Source organism: Macaca fascicularis, chromosome 14, assembly GCF_037993035.2.
Source record: "Macaca fascicularis isolate 582-1 chromosome 14, T2T-MFA8v1.1".
Taxonomy (NCBI): domain Eukaryota; kingdom Metazoa; phylum Chordata; class Mammalia; order Primates; family Cercopithecidae; genus Macaca; species Macaca fascicularis.
The window spans coordinates 70,172,124-70,186,596 of NC_088388.1; the positions used below are offsets into that span (position 1 = coordinate 70,172,124).

At 40.5% G+C, this 14,473-nt stretch overlaps 1 protein-coding gene across 2 annotated transcripts in view; it reads right to left on the reverse strand.

Annotated features, from left to right (window-relative positions):
* RRM1 (ribonucleotide reductase catalytic subunit M1) overlaps window positions 1-14,473 on the reverse strand; it is a 45,540-nt gene that overhangs the window by 20,299 nt on the left and 10,768 nt on the right. Inside the window, exons 3-7 of one of the 2 annotated variants that reach the window (XM_005578942.4) lie at window positions 14,031-14,208; window positions 11,842-11,942; window positions 9,404-9,463; window positions 7,455-7,494; window positions 7,031-7,193 (exon numbers count right to left, since the gene is read on the reverse strand). In XM_005578942.4, coding sequence (XP_005578999.1) covers window positions 7,031-7,193; window positions 7,455-7,494; window positions 9,404-9,463; window positions 11,842-11,942; window positions 14,031-14,208 — 542 coding nt within the window. The remainder of the gene's footprint in view (window positions 1-7,030; window positions 7,194-7,454; window positions 7,495-9,403; window positions 9,464-11,841; window positions 11,943-14,030; window positions 14,209-14,473) is intronic. The other variant, XM_065529564.1, reaches the window with a different exon arrangement.

A 14,473-nucleotide genomic window follows, 5' to 3' on the forward strand; every position in this document is an offset into this window, starting at 1 on the left:
CTCATTAGGTGGAACGAGAGACTTGAGAAAAGAAATAAGACACAGAGACAAAGTATAGAGAAAGAAAAGCGGGGGCCTAGGGGACCAGCGCTCAGCTTACAGAGGACCCACGCCGGCACCGGTCTCTGAGTTCCCTTAGTATTTATAGATAATTATCTTTACCATCTTAAAGATAAGGGAGTGGCAGGACAACAGGATCGTTTTTAGGGAGGAAATCAGCAGTAAGACATAAGAACAAGGATCAGCAGTAAGACATAAGAACAAGGATCTCTGCGACATGAATAAGTGTAAAGGAAAATCCTGTGCCTTGAGATAAACCTTTTAGCAGCATTGTTTCATCCTATCACATGGGGATAAACCTTGGACAATACCTAGCTTTTCTAGGAACAAAGACACACCCTGCACGCCCAAAATCCATTAAACCTTGAGTTACCACAGCACATGTCTCTTGCAAGGACAAGGTTGGGGGTAGGGTCACAGATTAACAGCATCTCAAATACAGAACAAAATGGAGTCTCTTATGTCTACTTCGTTCTATATAGACACAGTAACAGGCTGATCTCTTTCTTTTCCCCACACCTAAGTATTTTTCCAAGAAGAAAACCCACTTTACTGTACATGACACAATAAAACATATCGAAATACCATTTTAAAATCATCTTGCTGCCTCCTCTAGATAGTAAGTAAATAAGCCTAGGAGGAAGTCTTATAGATAAGTCTATAATATTAGCTTACATTTTCACCAGACTGCAAACGTGCCATTTTCACATTTTCTCATGCATATTCATAAACATGCGTCACAGTCTTTTCAGGTTGTTAGTAAGCCAAAAAAAATAAACAGTTATGAAAATAATCTATCCAATGGTCAACCAATTCTTTGATATGTCTACCAAAATTATAGCTCCTTTACAGTCTTCTTAAAGACAACCCCTTTACCTCCACTTTGGATCTCATCCTACTCCCCACCTTAGGAACCTTACCCTATCAATAATCTCTTCACTTCCCTGAATATTCAATCATGCAAATGGATTCTATCTATTGACTAGGTGTTTAATATTCAGACATTCAGAAAAATATAGAGAATGATGTAACAAATACTCGGTACTTGCCATCTACCTCAAAAAATTAGAAACCACAAATATAGCCTCACTGCAATCCTCTAACATTTTTAAGAATTTCTATTATGACATTTTTACATGTTCTACACTTAGAATTTTTCTGGTTGCATATCTATTTATCATTCCGCAACTTGTTTTAATTCAACATTGTTTTACAGAAATTAATCCTTTTGATACATGTAAACAAACTTTATTTTCATTGCCATAAGGTATTCTATTGTATAAATATACCAATACATTTGTCCCATGCACCTGTTGATGAACATCTGGATTATTTCCAATTCATCTGCAATTCCAAACAATGCTGCTATAAAAATTCTTGAACACATCCCCTTGTGTTTATCTCTAAGGATTTCTGTAGAATATAAACCTAGGAGACGAACTGCTGGGTCAAAAGATATATACATGTTTCACTTTACTAAAGATTCTCCAAAGTGGATGGACAAATCTATTTCTAGCAATGTATGAGATTTCCTTGTGCTCCACATTCTTGTCAATACTTGGAATTGTCAGCCTTTTCATTTTTATCAAAAAAAAAAATATATATATATATATACACACAAACACACACACACACACATAATTTTCATTTTCCTATTGCACAGTGTAACATCTCAGATGTTTATTAGCCAATCAAGTTTCTTCTTCCATGCATTATTTGTTTATAGCCCTTGCCCATGTTTCTATTTGGCTTTCTGTTTTTCTTTTCTTTCTTTCTTTTTTTTTTTTTTTTCTGAGAAAGGGTCTAACTCTATTACCCAGGCTGGAGTGCAGTGGCATGATCACAGATCACAGCAGCCTGGACCTCCTGGGCTGGAGCGATCCTCCCACCTCAGCCTTTCAAGTAGCTAGAACTATAGGTGTGCACCACCATGCCTGGCTAATTTTCTACTTTTGCAAAGACAGGCTCTCACTATGTTGCCCAGGCTGGTTTCAAATTTCTGCCCTCAAGCCAGCCTTTGCTTTGGTCTCCCAGAGTGTTGTAATTATAGGCAGGAGCCACTGCACCTGGCCTTGTTTTTCTTATAATCTCTCAGTAGTTAACACATTGCAAATATCTTCTCTCAGTCTGAAACTTGTTTTTTGGGGTTTTTGTTGTTGTTGTTGTTGTTGTTTTCAAGACGGAGTCTCACTCTTTTGCCCAGGCTGCAGGCATGATCTTGGCTCACTGCAAGCTCTGTCTCCCAGGTTCAAATGATTCTCATGCCTCAGCCTCCTGAGTAGCTGGGATTACGGGCATACACCACCACGCCGGGCTAATAGTTGTATTTTTAGTAAAGACGGGGTTTCTCCATGTTGGCTAGGCTGGTCTCAAACTCCTAACCTCAGGTAATCCACTCACCTTGGCCTCCCAAAGTGTGAAACTTGTTATTTGACTTTGTTTTTGGTTCACAGAAGTTTTTAATTTTAATGTAGTCAATTTTTCCAATGTTTTGCTCTATAGTGTTTTGCTCTGAGGTCATACTATATATTTTCCTATTGAGATTTAAGTGGAAGTAGGCCAGGCTCAGTGGCTCACGCCTGTAATCCCAGCACTTGAGAAGCCCAGGCGGGTGGATTACCTGAGGTCAGGAGTTCGAGACCACCTGGCCAACATGGAGAAACCCCGTCTCTACTAAAATTACAAAAATTAGCTGGTTGTGGTGGCGCGTGCCTGTAATCCCAGCTACTCAGGAGGCTGAGGCAGGAGAATTGCTTGAACCCGGGAGGCAGAGGTTGCAGTAAGCCGAAATCATGCCACTGCACTCCAGCCAGGGCAACAAGAGCAAAACTCCAACTCAAAAAAAAAAGGTTAAAAGGGCCGGGCGCGGTGGCTCAAGCCTGTAATCCCAGCACTTTGGGAGGCCGAGACAGGCGGATCACGAGGTCAGGAGATCGAGACCATCTTGGCTAACACGGTGAAACCCCGTCTCTATTAAAAAATACAAAAAACTAGCCGGGCGAGGTGGCGGGCGCCTGTAGTCCCAGCTACTCGGGAGGCTGAGGCAGGAGAATGGCGTAAACCCGGGAGGCAGAGCTTGCAGTAAGCTGAGATCCGGCCACTGCACTCCAGCCTGGGCGACGGAGCAAGACTCCGTCTCAAAAAAAAAAAAAAAAAAAAAAAGGTAAAAAGGTAAGCGGAGATATTAAGAGTCACAATGTCTACAACTCACTTTTTTTTTTTTTTTTGGAGGAATCCCTCCAGAGGTTTTGAGGGAGAATCTGTTCCTTGCTTTGTACAGCTTTTGGTGGCTAATTGCTCTCCTTTGTGGCCACACGACTCCAATTTCTCCCTCCATCTTTACATCACTTTCTCCTCTTCTGTACGTTGTTATCTCCCTCAGCCTCTCTCTTACAAGGATACTTTTGATTGGATTAAGGGCCCACCCACATAATTCAAGATAATCTCCCCATGCATGTCAAAATCCTTATCATACCTGCAAAGACCACTTTCCTTATCAGGTAACGTTTACAGGTTCCAGGAATTTGGACCTGATATTTTTGGGCAGTCTTTTGCTCTTTCACATGAATTTTAGAATCAGTATGTTGAGATTTTGACTAGAATTACTTTGAATCTATATTTTAACTTGGGAAAAACTGACATTTTTATAAAATTGAATCTATTCCATTCATTTATTATTTAATATCCTTTAATCATGTCTTAGAGAAATTTCTAAAAAACTTAAAAAACCAGGAATGGTAGCTCACGCCTGTCATCCCAGCACTTTGGGAGGCCAAAGAAGGCAGATCACTTGAGGTCAGAAGTTTGAGATCAGCCTGGCCAACTTGGTGAAACCCCGTCTGTATTAAAAATACAAAAATTAGCTGGGTGCGATGGCACACGCCTGTAATCCCAGCTATTTGGAAGGCTGAGGCAGGAGAATCACTTGGACCTGGGAGGTGGAGGCTGCAGTGAGCCAAGATCACGCAGCTGCACTCCAGCCTGGGCAACAGAGTAAGACTCTGTCTTAAAAACAAAAAAAAGGCCAGGCGCGGTGGCCCACGCCTTTAATCTCAGCACTTTGGGAGGTCGAGGCGGGTGGATCACGAGGTCAGGAGATTGAGACCATCATGACTAACATGGTGAAACCCCATCTCTACTAAAAAAATACAAAAAAATTAGCCGGGCGTGGTGGCAGGCGCCTGTAGTCCCAGCTACTGGGGAGGGTGAGGCAGGAGAATGGTGTGAACCTAGGAGGTGGAGCTTGCAGTGAGCTGAGATTGCGCCACTGCACTCCAGCCTGGGTGACAGAGCAAGACTCCGTCTCAAAAACAAAGAAAAACAAAACAAAAACAAAAACAAAAAGTCAATGATGGACCACATATACGACAGTGATCATCCAATAATCTAAGGTTAATTTATTATTGAAGAAAATATTTTTAAAATAAATTTAGTGTGTACAATGTTTATACAGTCTACAGTCGTCAGTAATGTACTAGGTCTTCATACTCTCTTTTTTTTTTTTTTTTTGAGATAGTGTTTCACTCTTGTTGCCCAGGCTGGAGTGTAGTGGTGTGATGTTGGCTCACTGCAACCTCCGCCTTCCAGGTTCAAGCAATTCTGCCTCAGCCTTCCAAGTAGCTGGGATTGCAAGCACCCGTCACCATACCTAGCTAATTTCTGCATTTTTAGTAGAGACAGGGTTTCACCATGTTGGCCCTGTGGTCTTGAACTCCTGACCTTGTGATCTACCTGCCTCAGCCCCCTCAAAGTGCTGGGATTACATGCGTAAGTCACCGTGCTCAGCCAGGCCTTCATATTCATTCACCACTCACTCACTAACTCAACCAAAGCAATTTTCAGTCCTACAAGCTCTATTCATAACTGTCCTATACAGATGTATCTTTTTTTCATCTTTTTTTTTGGAGATGGAGTCTCGCTCTGTTGCCCAGGCTGGAGTGCAGTGGCGCAATCCTGGCTCACTGCAACCTCTGCCTCCCAGGTTCAAGCATTTCTCCTGCCTCAGCCTCCCGAGTAGCTGGGACTATAGACACACACTGCCATGACTGGCTAATTTTTTAATATATATTTTTTAGTAGAGACAGGGTTTCACCGTGTTGGCCAGGCTGGTTTCGAACTCCTGACCTCAGGCAATTCGCCCGCCTTGACCTCCCAAAGTGCTAGGATTACAGGCATGAGCCACCATGCTCGGCCCATTTTTTATCTTTTATAGAGTACTTTAACTGTGATATGTTTGGATACACGAATACTTACCATTGTATTACAAAGGCCTACAGTATTCAGTACAGTAACATGCTACACAGGTTTATAGCCTACGAGCAGCAACAGGCTATGCCATATATCCTATGTGTGTAGTAGGCTATACCATCTAGGCTTATATAAGTACACTGTATAATGTCTGCACAAGAAAATCACCTTACAACACATTTCTCAGAATATATCCCCATCGTTAAGTAATGCATGACTGTAGGTTAAGACTTAATTTTCTAACAGCTGAAGTACAGAAACTTAACTGATTGATGTATATTGAACTTATATCCAGATATTTTGCTGAAATCTTTTATTTCTAATAATGTGTCTGCAGATACTCTTGAGTTTCCTATGTAAAAGTCATTTCTTTCAATCATTACAGTTTTGTTCCCTGATTTCCAATCTTTTCTTTTTCTTATTTTACTGTGCTGGCTCAGCCTCCACTAACATGCTGAAAAAAGGGATGATACATCTAGGTTTTTATTGGATATCTTTTGCCAAATTAAGGAAGTTATTTTCTGTATCAATTTTGTTAAAGTGTTTATTATGAAAGAGCATTAAACTGCATAAAATGTTAATGCAATGAATTACATTATTTTTGACATTACCATGTTCTTGAATTCCTGAAACAAACCAACTTGATAATGGGTATTTTTTTTTTAATGTATTACCAGACTGTTAGCGTTCCTTTTCTCAACAAATGGCATCATGATTAATCCTGTTACTTACTGTATCCATAAATGCAAGAAGAACCACTGTTGACCCATATTCTGTCAATTTGACACCCTAAATATCTTTTATATATATTTTTATCTTAATCAAGGTATCACTCTGTTGCCCAGGCTAGAGTGCAGTGGCATAATCATGGCTCATGGCAGCCTTGAACTCCTGACCTCAAGTGATCTTCCCACCTCAGCCTTCCAAAGTGTTGGAATTACAGATGTGAGCTACCATGCCTGGCCCTAAATCTTTTGATCTATCTGCTTCTGTCAATTTCTACTTTCACCTCCCTAATCTAAACTACCACAGTTTCTTATATAAACTGCTATGAGAGTCCCCTAACTAGTTCTTGGCATTTACTTTCTTTTTAAAACAACCTTATTGAAATGTAATTCACACCAGGCATGGTGGCTCATGCCTGTAATCCCAGCACTTTGGGAGGCCGAGGTAGGTGGATCACCTGAGGTCAGGAGTTCAAGACCAGCCTGACCAACATGGTGAAACCCCATCTCTACCAAAAATACAAAAATTAGCTGGGTGTGGTGGCAGGCACCTGTAATCCCAGCTACTCAAGAGGCTGAGGCAGGAGAATTGCTTGTACCCAGGAGGCGCCAATGCACTCCAGCCTGGGTGACAGAGTGAGACTCTGTCTCAAAAAAAAAAAAAAAAAAGAAATATAATTCACAAATAATATAATTCCCCATTTAAAGTGTACTACTCAACGGCTTTTAATAGACTCAGAGTTTTGTAACCATCACCACAATCCAATCAATTTTAGAACATTTTTGTTTTAAGCATTTGCCTTTTCTCCAAATCATTTACCACATTACAGTCAGAGATCTTTCCAGAATCTAAATCTCATTTAATCAGAGCAGGCAGCGATTAAAAGTTCATTAAATTATTTTTTATGTGATGAACTGCCCAGTTTCTTCAGGTCAACGTTTATTTCCCTACTCAAAACACATAACTAGAAAGTTGTGGGTGTACTCAAAACACCTACCTAGAAAGTTGTGGGCGGTTGGTACCAGCATTGAAGAGAGTGGGAGAAGCATGAGTAAACCACCTCTCAGAAAGAAGATTATATGTTTCAATTGCTGCATCAATGTCTTCTTTGTGGATCCCAACAGATACTCTCATCAACATATGTTGTGGTCTTTCAGCCACTATAGACAAAAGAGGAGTTTTCACATGATGAGACATGTCAGAAAAAGTAGGTTGAGATACATATTTGAATTTTAGAAAAGGATACCAAAAGGAAACTAGAAAAACTTTATACTAATAAGCAGGACAATTATCCACAAACTAAACCTAAAGTCCAAAATGTTATCTGGAGTCTAAGTAGGAATATTAAGACTTATAGCTCAAAGCTATATATTCAATATAATCAGTAGAAAATGTAACGCACAAACATGTTCATTTCTCACCTTTTCCATTGATCTTCAACAAATAAGACCGCTCTAGCGTCTAGAAAGAGAGAAACAACAAAAAATTTTCAGAGCACCGTTTTTAAGACGCAGTAGATATATTATCCACTATAAGACAATCTCTTTAAATCTTGGCCGTTTCTATAAAATTTCAAATGAAAAGAATAGCACATTTACTCTTCCTAGCTTCATCTGGAACATTATCATTGGCACTTTTTTTTTTTTTTTGAGACGGAGTCTCGTTCTGTTGCCCAGGCTGGAGTGCAGTGGCGCGATCTTGGCTCACTGCAAGCTCTGCCTCCTAGGTTCATGCCATTCTCCTGCCTTGGCCTCCCGAGCAGCTGGGACTACAGGCGCCCGCCACCATGCCTGGCTAATTTTTTTTTTCTATTTTTAGTAGAGACCATGTTAGCCAGGATTATCATTGGCACTTTTTTAAAAAAAACTTTTTAAAACATTCTGTAGACACATGGTCTCCCTGTATTGCCCAGGCTGGTCTCGAACTCCTGAGCTCAAGGAATCCTCCCATCTCAGCCTCCTCACTGGCACTTTTGTTTCGGCAGAGACTGCATGAAAATTTCTGGAAAAAGTCAGCTCTGTACACATTAACAGCAGAAGTTGTAGTATTCATCATCATCATCAACACCAAAACAGCTAACACTTAAAAAGTGCCTGTAACAGACTAGGCACTAATCTAAGCAACATCTACACTCGTTTAATCCCCTGAAGACTCCTCATGGGGATTAAATGAGCAACATATACATCAGGGATTCTTCAGGGGATTAAATGAGTATATATGTTGTTTAGAGCAGTGCCTAGTCTGTGACAGGCACCTTTTTTTTTTGAGACAGAGTCTCACTCTGTCACCCAGGCTGGAATGCAGTGGCGCAATCTTGGCTCACTGCAACCTCCGTCTCCTAAGTATAAGCAGTATCCTGCCTCAGCCTCCCAAGTAGCTGGACTTACAGGCATGCACCACCATGCCCAGCTAATTTTTGTATTTTTTAGTAGAGAGGGCACTTCACCCCGTGGTCCAGGCTGGTCTCCAACTCCTGACCTCGGGTGTTCAGCCCGCCTTGGCCTTCCAAAGTGCTGGGATTACAGGCATAAGCCACCACGCCCAGCCTGTTATAGGCACTTTAAGTTGAAATTTAAACTAAATTGGCCGCAGTGGCTAATGCCTGTAATCCCAGCACTTTGGAAGGCCAAGGCAGGTAGATTACCTGAGGTCAGGAGTTCAAGACCAGCCTGGCCAATATGGCGAAACTCTGTCTCTGCTAAAAATACAAAAATTAGCTGGGCATGGTGGTGTGCGCCTGTAGTCCCAGCTACTCAGGAGGCTGAGGCAGGAGAACTGCTTATACTCGGCAGACAGAGGTTGCAGTCAGCCAAGATCGCGCCACTGCACTCCAGGCTAGGTGAAACAGTGAGACTCAGTCTCAAAAAAAAAATTTTTTTTAATTAAATTTGTTGTTGAAATTTTATATTCTCCCCATTCTAAAAAGGAGGAAACAAGCACAGAGAGATTAAATAACTTGCTAATAAGAAATAGAGCAGAGACTGGAATTCAGGTGGACACTGACATTCATGTTCTCAGTCACTACACTATACTATATACTATACTATACTATACTATACTATACTATACTATACTATACTGCCTATCAACACAAAAATACTTAGAATGTTATGAAACACTTATGGTAATTTATCTGCATAACTCCTCAGGTAATCCAGAAGTAATATGTGGAAAATTCAAAAATTGCAAATAGATAAGCTACCTTTGCCTTAATTCAAACCACCACTGCTACCTTAACCCCACTAACTCCCCAGGTCCATCCCAACTCCAAACAACTTATGGTCTTGATAACTGTCATCAAAACATAAATAAAATCCTGTATTTCATGATTTAAGTACAAGTCCCCAAATACTTGAAACCCGTTATTTACCTTAAAGCCAAAGTAATTGTAAGAGAAATCTCGGTCATAGATAATGGCAGAATTCAGGCGCTGATACGGGTGAAAAAGAACGCACAATTAAATTAATTACTTATTTTCACAAAATCTGTTGTCTCTCAGCCCTGACTCCAGAACTAAAATCAACACAGATAACACTAAGCATTATTACTGTAGAAGTCCATCTAACATTCTAAAAAAAAGAAACAATATATATAAATTAAGTATCCTAATTAGGTTTAAAAATATGTATATTACAACACTAGAAGATAATACATAAATATATGTTGTGAGATTACATTTAATTTTCCAAACTTTCACTATTATGTTTATAGTATGTTTTGAAAGGGGGAAAAAACATGAGCATAAATGGGACTATATTATCATCCTTAAACATGTTTTTAGATTACTATTAATCCAAAAGTATTGTTACTACATATTTACTAATACGTATATATATTTACTTCAAAAACTAGCCTACCTCAAACTGCATATAACAGTATATGTAATAAACAATGACAAGAAGCAGGCTTACGTTAATTCTGGGGCTCTTCAAAATCTATGGTCCTTTAACAAGTTTCAGACAAACCACTATTGTAACAGTAAGATTTTATAGCATAACTGGTCATTTTTACAGAGTTTTAGTAGGCTATAAAGCCATTCAGAGGAAAACAAAAGCAATTAACGTACAAATAATCATTTTTGATAGAAAAAAACGGAGCCAGGTTTTCAAAATACTAACAGTGTTTCTACATAATGATCCATATCTAAGGACTAGAAAAACCTATACGAAAGCTTGCTTTCCTTCTCTCTTAAAATTTTAAGTCCATCTTTGTTGCCAAAGGCAGGTATGGGCTCAGTATGAATATTACAGAACTGAAACACTTGACTATCAATAGACATATTTTTAGACACATGTTTGATGCTGCTGCTGTATTTTTGTCTTCACCTTGTCTTCAAGATTACACAAATTAACAACACACAAACAACTCAGTTTTCTCCTAGTCTCTTTAACATCAGATACATGTTTAGAGAGACAGTCAATTAATCATTCTTTTTTTTGAGACTGAGTCTTGCTCTGTTGCCCAGGCTGGAGTGCAGTGGCATGATCTCGGCTCACTGCAAGCTCCGCCTCCCGGGTTCACACCATTCTCTTGCCTCAGCCTCCTGAGTACCTGGGACTATAGGCGCGTGCCACCACGCCTAGCTAATTTTTTGTATTTTTAGTAGAGACGGGGTTTCACCCAGTTAGCCAGGATGGTCTCGATCTCCTGACCTTGTGATCCACTCACCTTGGCCTCCCAAAGTGCTGGGATTACAGGCGTCAGCCCCCTCACCCAGCCTAATCATTCCATTACCCAAAGTTAAAACTGGTCTCTAACCTGTCCAGATATACATGGTAAATAAATCCTGTGTGTAAAAGGGCTGGTTAGGCTACATCTGTTCCCTTCTGTCCTCTGGCATCTAGTTAAGAAAGCAGTTCAAACACAAGTGGATAATTTTTAAGCTGCTGAGCATGAGCCTGTAAAATTTTACCTGAGCAACCTTTTTGGGAGTCAGTTTGGCAATGCCTATCAAAATTTTGAATTCACATACACATTGGCTCAGCAATTCAACTGAAGGGATTTATCTTTTTTTTTTTTTTTTTGAGACGGAGTCTCGCTCTGTCGCCCAGGCTGGAGTGCAGTGGCCGGATCTCAGCTCACTGCAAGCTCCGCCTCCCGGGTTTACGCCATTTTGCTGCCTCAGCCTCCCGAGTAGCTGGGACTACAGGCGCCCACCACGGCGCCTGGCTAGTTTTTTGTATTTTTTAGTAGAGACGGGGTTTCACCGTGTTAGCCAGGATGGTCTCGATCTCCTGACCTTGTGATCCGCCCGTCTCGGCCTCCCAAAGTGCTGGGATTACAGGCTTGAGCCACCGCGCCCGGCCGGATTTATCTTACAGATATATTCATCTATGGGCAAAACACCTACCATACAAGAATATTCACTGCAGTGAAAAGATGAAAACCAAATATTGATCACTAAAGGAATTCTTACACATACATACAATGACAATATATCTATAAAATGGAACATTATACAACTATTATAAAAAAATGAGTAAATTCATAAAGGCTGATAGAGAACAAACAAGATATACTTACAAGTGAAAAAAGTATCAATGAAAATAGTATGCACAGTACAGTACCACCAAAAATAAAAATATATATGTACACACACATATGCACACACATGTACGTACAAAATAGCTCTGGAAAAATACATTTTAAAATGATAAAGTTGTTTCTAAAGAGGAAAATCAGGAATCAGGGCAGGAAAAAACAGAATTGTATTTACCTGTATCTTTTGTAGTGTTTAAATTTTCTAAAATGTGTGCAATATTAAAAAAGACTATCAAAAAATTTCCACCAGAAAAGTGTTATACATACATCTTTATTAGCCAAAACAATATCCAATGTTGACTTGGCCACCATAGGAGAGTGTTTGCCATTATGTGGATTTATGTAGTTATAGAGGTCTTCCATCACATCTAAAAAAATACAACAAAAAAAGAAAATATATCAAGACCACTTAACAGCTAATTCAATCTTTAGGTAACAGTTGAAAACAGTAGTTCTCAACCCTTTTTTTCATCTCAACCCACCTCAATATCTAGCATGTAAAGTGCTCAATAAACACATACATGTTGAAGAAATATGTAATGCCTCATTTAAGGAAACAATCTTCTAGAGTTAAAGTGATTATAAGCTCTTGTAGTTTAAAATAGATTCCTGGGCCGGGCACCGTGGCTCAGGCCTGTAATCCCAGCACTTTGGGAGGCTGAGGCAGGCGAGTCACGAGGTCAGGAGATAGAGACCATCCTGGCTAACACGGTGAAACCTCGTCTCTACTAAAAATACAAAAAATTAGCCGGGCATGGTGGCACGCGCCTGTAGTCCCAGCTACTCGGGAGGCTGAGGCAGGAGAATGGCATGAACCCGGGAGGCAGGGCTTGCAGTGAGCCGAGATTGCACCACTGCACTCCAGCCTGGGTGACAGAGTGAGACTCTGTCTCAAAAATATAAAAATAAAAATAAAAATAAAATAAAATATAAATAAATAAATAAAACAGATTCCTAAGGCTGGACAGTGGCTGACATCTGTAATCCCAGCTCTTTGGGAAGCTAGCGACCCACCTCAGCCTCCTGAGTAGCTGGAATGACAGGCACACACTACTATACCTTGTTAACGTTTTTAATTTTGGAGAGAAAGGGTCTCACTATGTTACCCTGGCTAGTCTTGAACTCCTGGGCTCAAGTAATCCTCCTGCCTTGGCCTCCCAAAGTGCTGGGATTAGGCCCACCATGCCTGGCATAAAATTTTTAAAAACTTTTTTTTCCTTTTTGGCTCCCGATAGGAAACAATAAAGATTTTTTAATCTCAGTCTACCAGCTGGCTTCTTATATATTGAACAAATTATTTAACCTTCCCTTTCCCACATTCCCTGAGCTGTAAAATGGTAGTGATGAAATGAAGAGTTCGCATCTAGTGAGAAAGGAGCAACTATAACATTTTGTTTAACCCAAAACTTGTCAATAAATATTATTCATTTTTCCAACCATATCACCACCAAGCGCCTAACAATGGGCTTTAAAAAAGAGAGAGAGAGGCCAGGTGCGGTGACTCACGCCTGTAAACCCAGCACGTCAGGAGACCAAGGAGGGCAGATCACCTCAGGTCAGGAGTTTGAGACCAGCCTGGGCAACATGGTGAAACCCCATCTCTACTAAAAATACAAAAATTAGCTGGGTGTGGTGGCAACTGCCTGTAATCCCAAGCTACTCGGGAGGCTGAGGCAGGAGAATCGCTTGAACCCGGGAGGCGGAGGTTTCAGTGAGCCGAATCATACCATTGCACTCCAGCCTGGGTGATAAGAGCAAAACTTTATCTCAAAAAAAATAAAAAAATTTAAAAAGAGAGAGAATAAAAAACTTAAAGAACAAAGATACATCAACTCTTTTATACAGCAGATAGGCAGCATGGAGAAATAGGAAACTGTAGTCCACTCTTTCCCACTAATTTACATATTTGCCATTTATTTATTTATTTATTTATTTATGAGACAGAGTCTCACTCTCTCGCCCAGGCCGGAGTGCAGTGACATAGGCTCGGCTCACTGCAATCTCCGCCTCCCAGGTTCAAGCAATTCTCCTGCCTCAGCCTCCCGAGTAGCCGAGATTATAGGCCCCCGCCACCATGCCCAGCTAATTTTTTGTATTTTTAGTAGAGATGGGGTTTCACCATGTTGGCCAGGCTGGTCTCAAACTCCTGACCTAAGCGATCAACCTGCTTGGCTTCCCAAAGCACTGGGATTACAGGTGTGAGCCACTGCACCCGGTCTGTTTTATAATTTTAGATTTTTCTTAAAACGCAGAGATGGGGTTTCGCCACATTGCCCAAGCTGTTCTCAAACTCCTGGACTCAAGCAATTTGCCTGCCTTGACTTCCCAAATTGCTGGGATTTGAGGTGTAAGCCACCCCACCTAGCCATATTTGCTTCTTTAAACAGTCAAGATTTCTACTACCCTTATTACTTTTCTAAGAATACTGAATTTTTACTTTTTCACCCAAGACTTACCACTGAACACTTTCTTTGTTTCTTTGTGTAAGTTAGAGACAGCAATCCTGGCTGCCAGGATAGCATAGTCAGGGTGCTTAGTAGTCAAGGTTGCAGCTGTTTCAGCAGCCAAAGTATCTAGTTCCACTGTGGTGACCCCACTGTACAAGCCTTGGATTACTTTCATGGTGATCTGAGCCTACAAAAATAAAACCAAGAATTACTTGAGCTTTCCCAAGAAACAATAGCTTCCTTAAAAGAGTAATTAAGAAAACCATCATGGCCAGGTGTGGTAGTACATACCTATAGTCCTAGCTACTCAGCAGTTGAGGTGAGGGGATCACTTAACCTTAGCAGTTCATGACCCTATTTAAAAAAAAAAAAAAAAAAAAAAAAGCCAGGCGTTGTGGCTCACCCATAATCACAGCACTTTGGGAAGCCAATGTGGGAGAATGGCTTAAGTC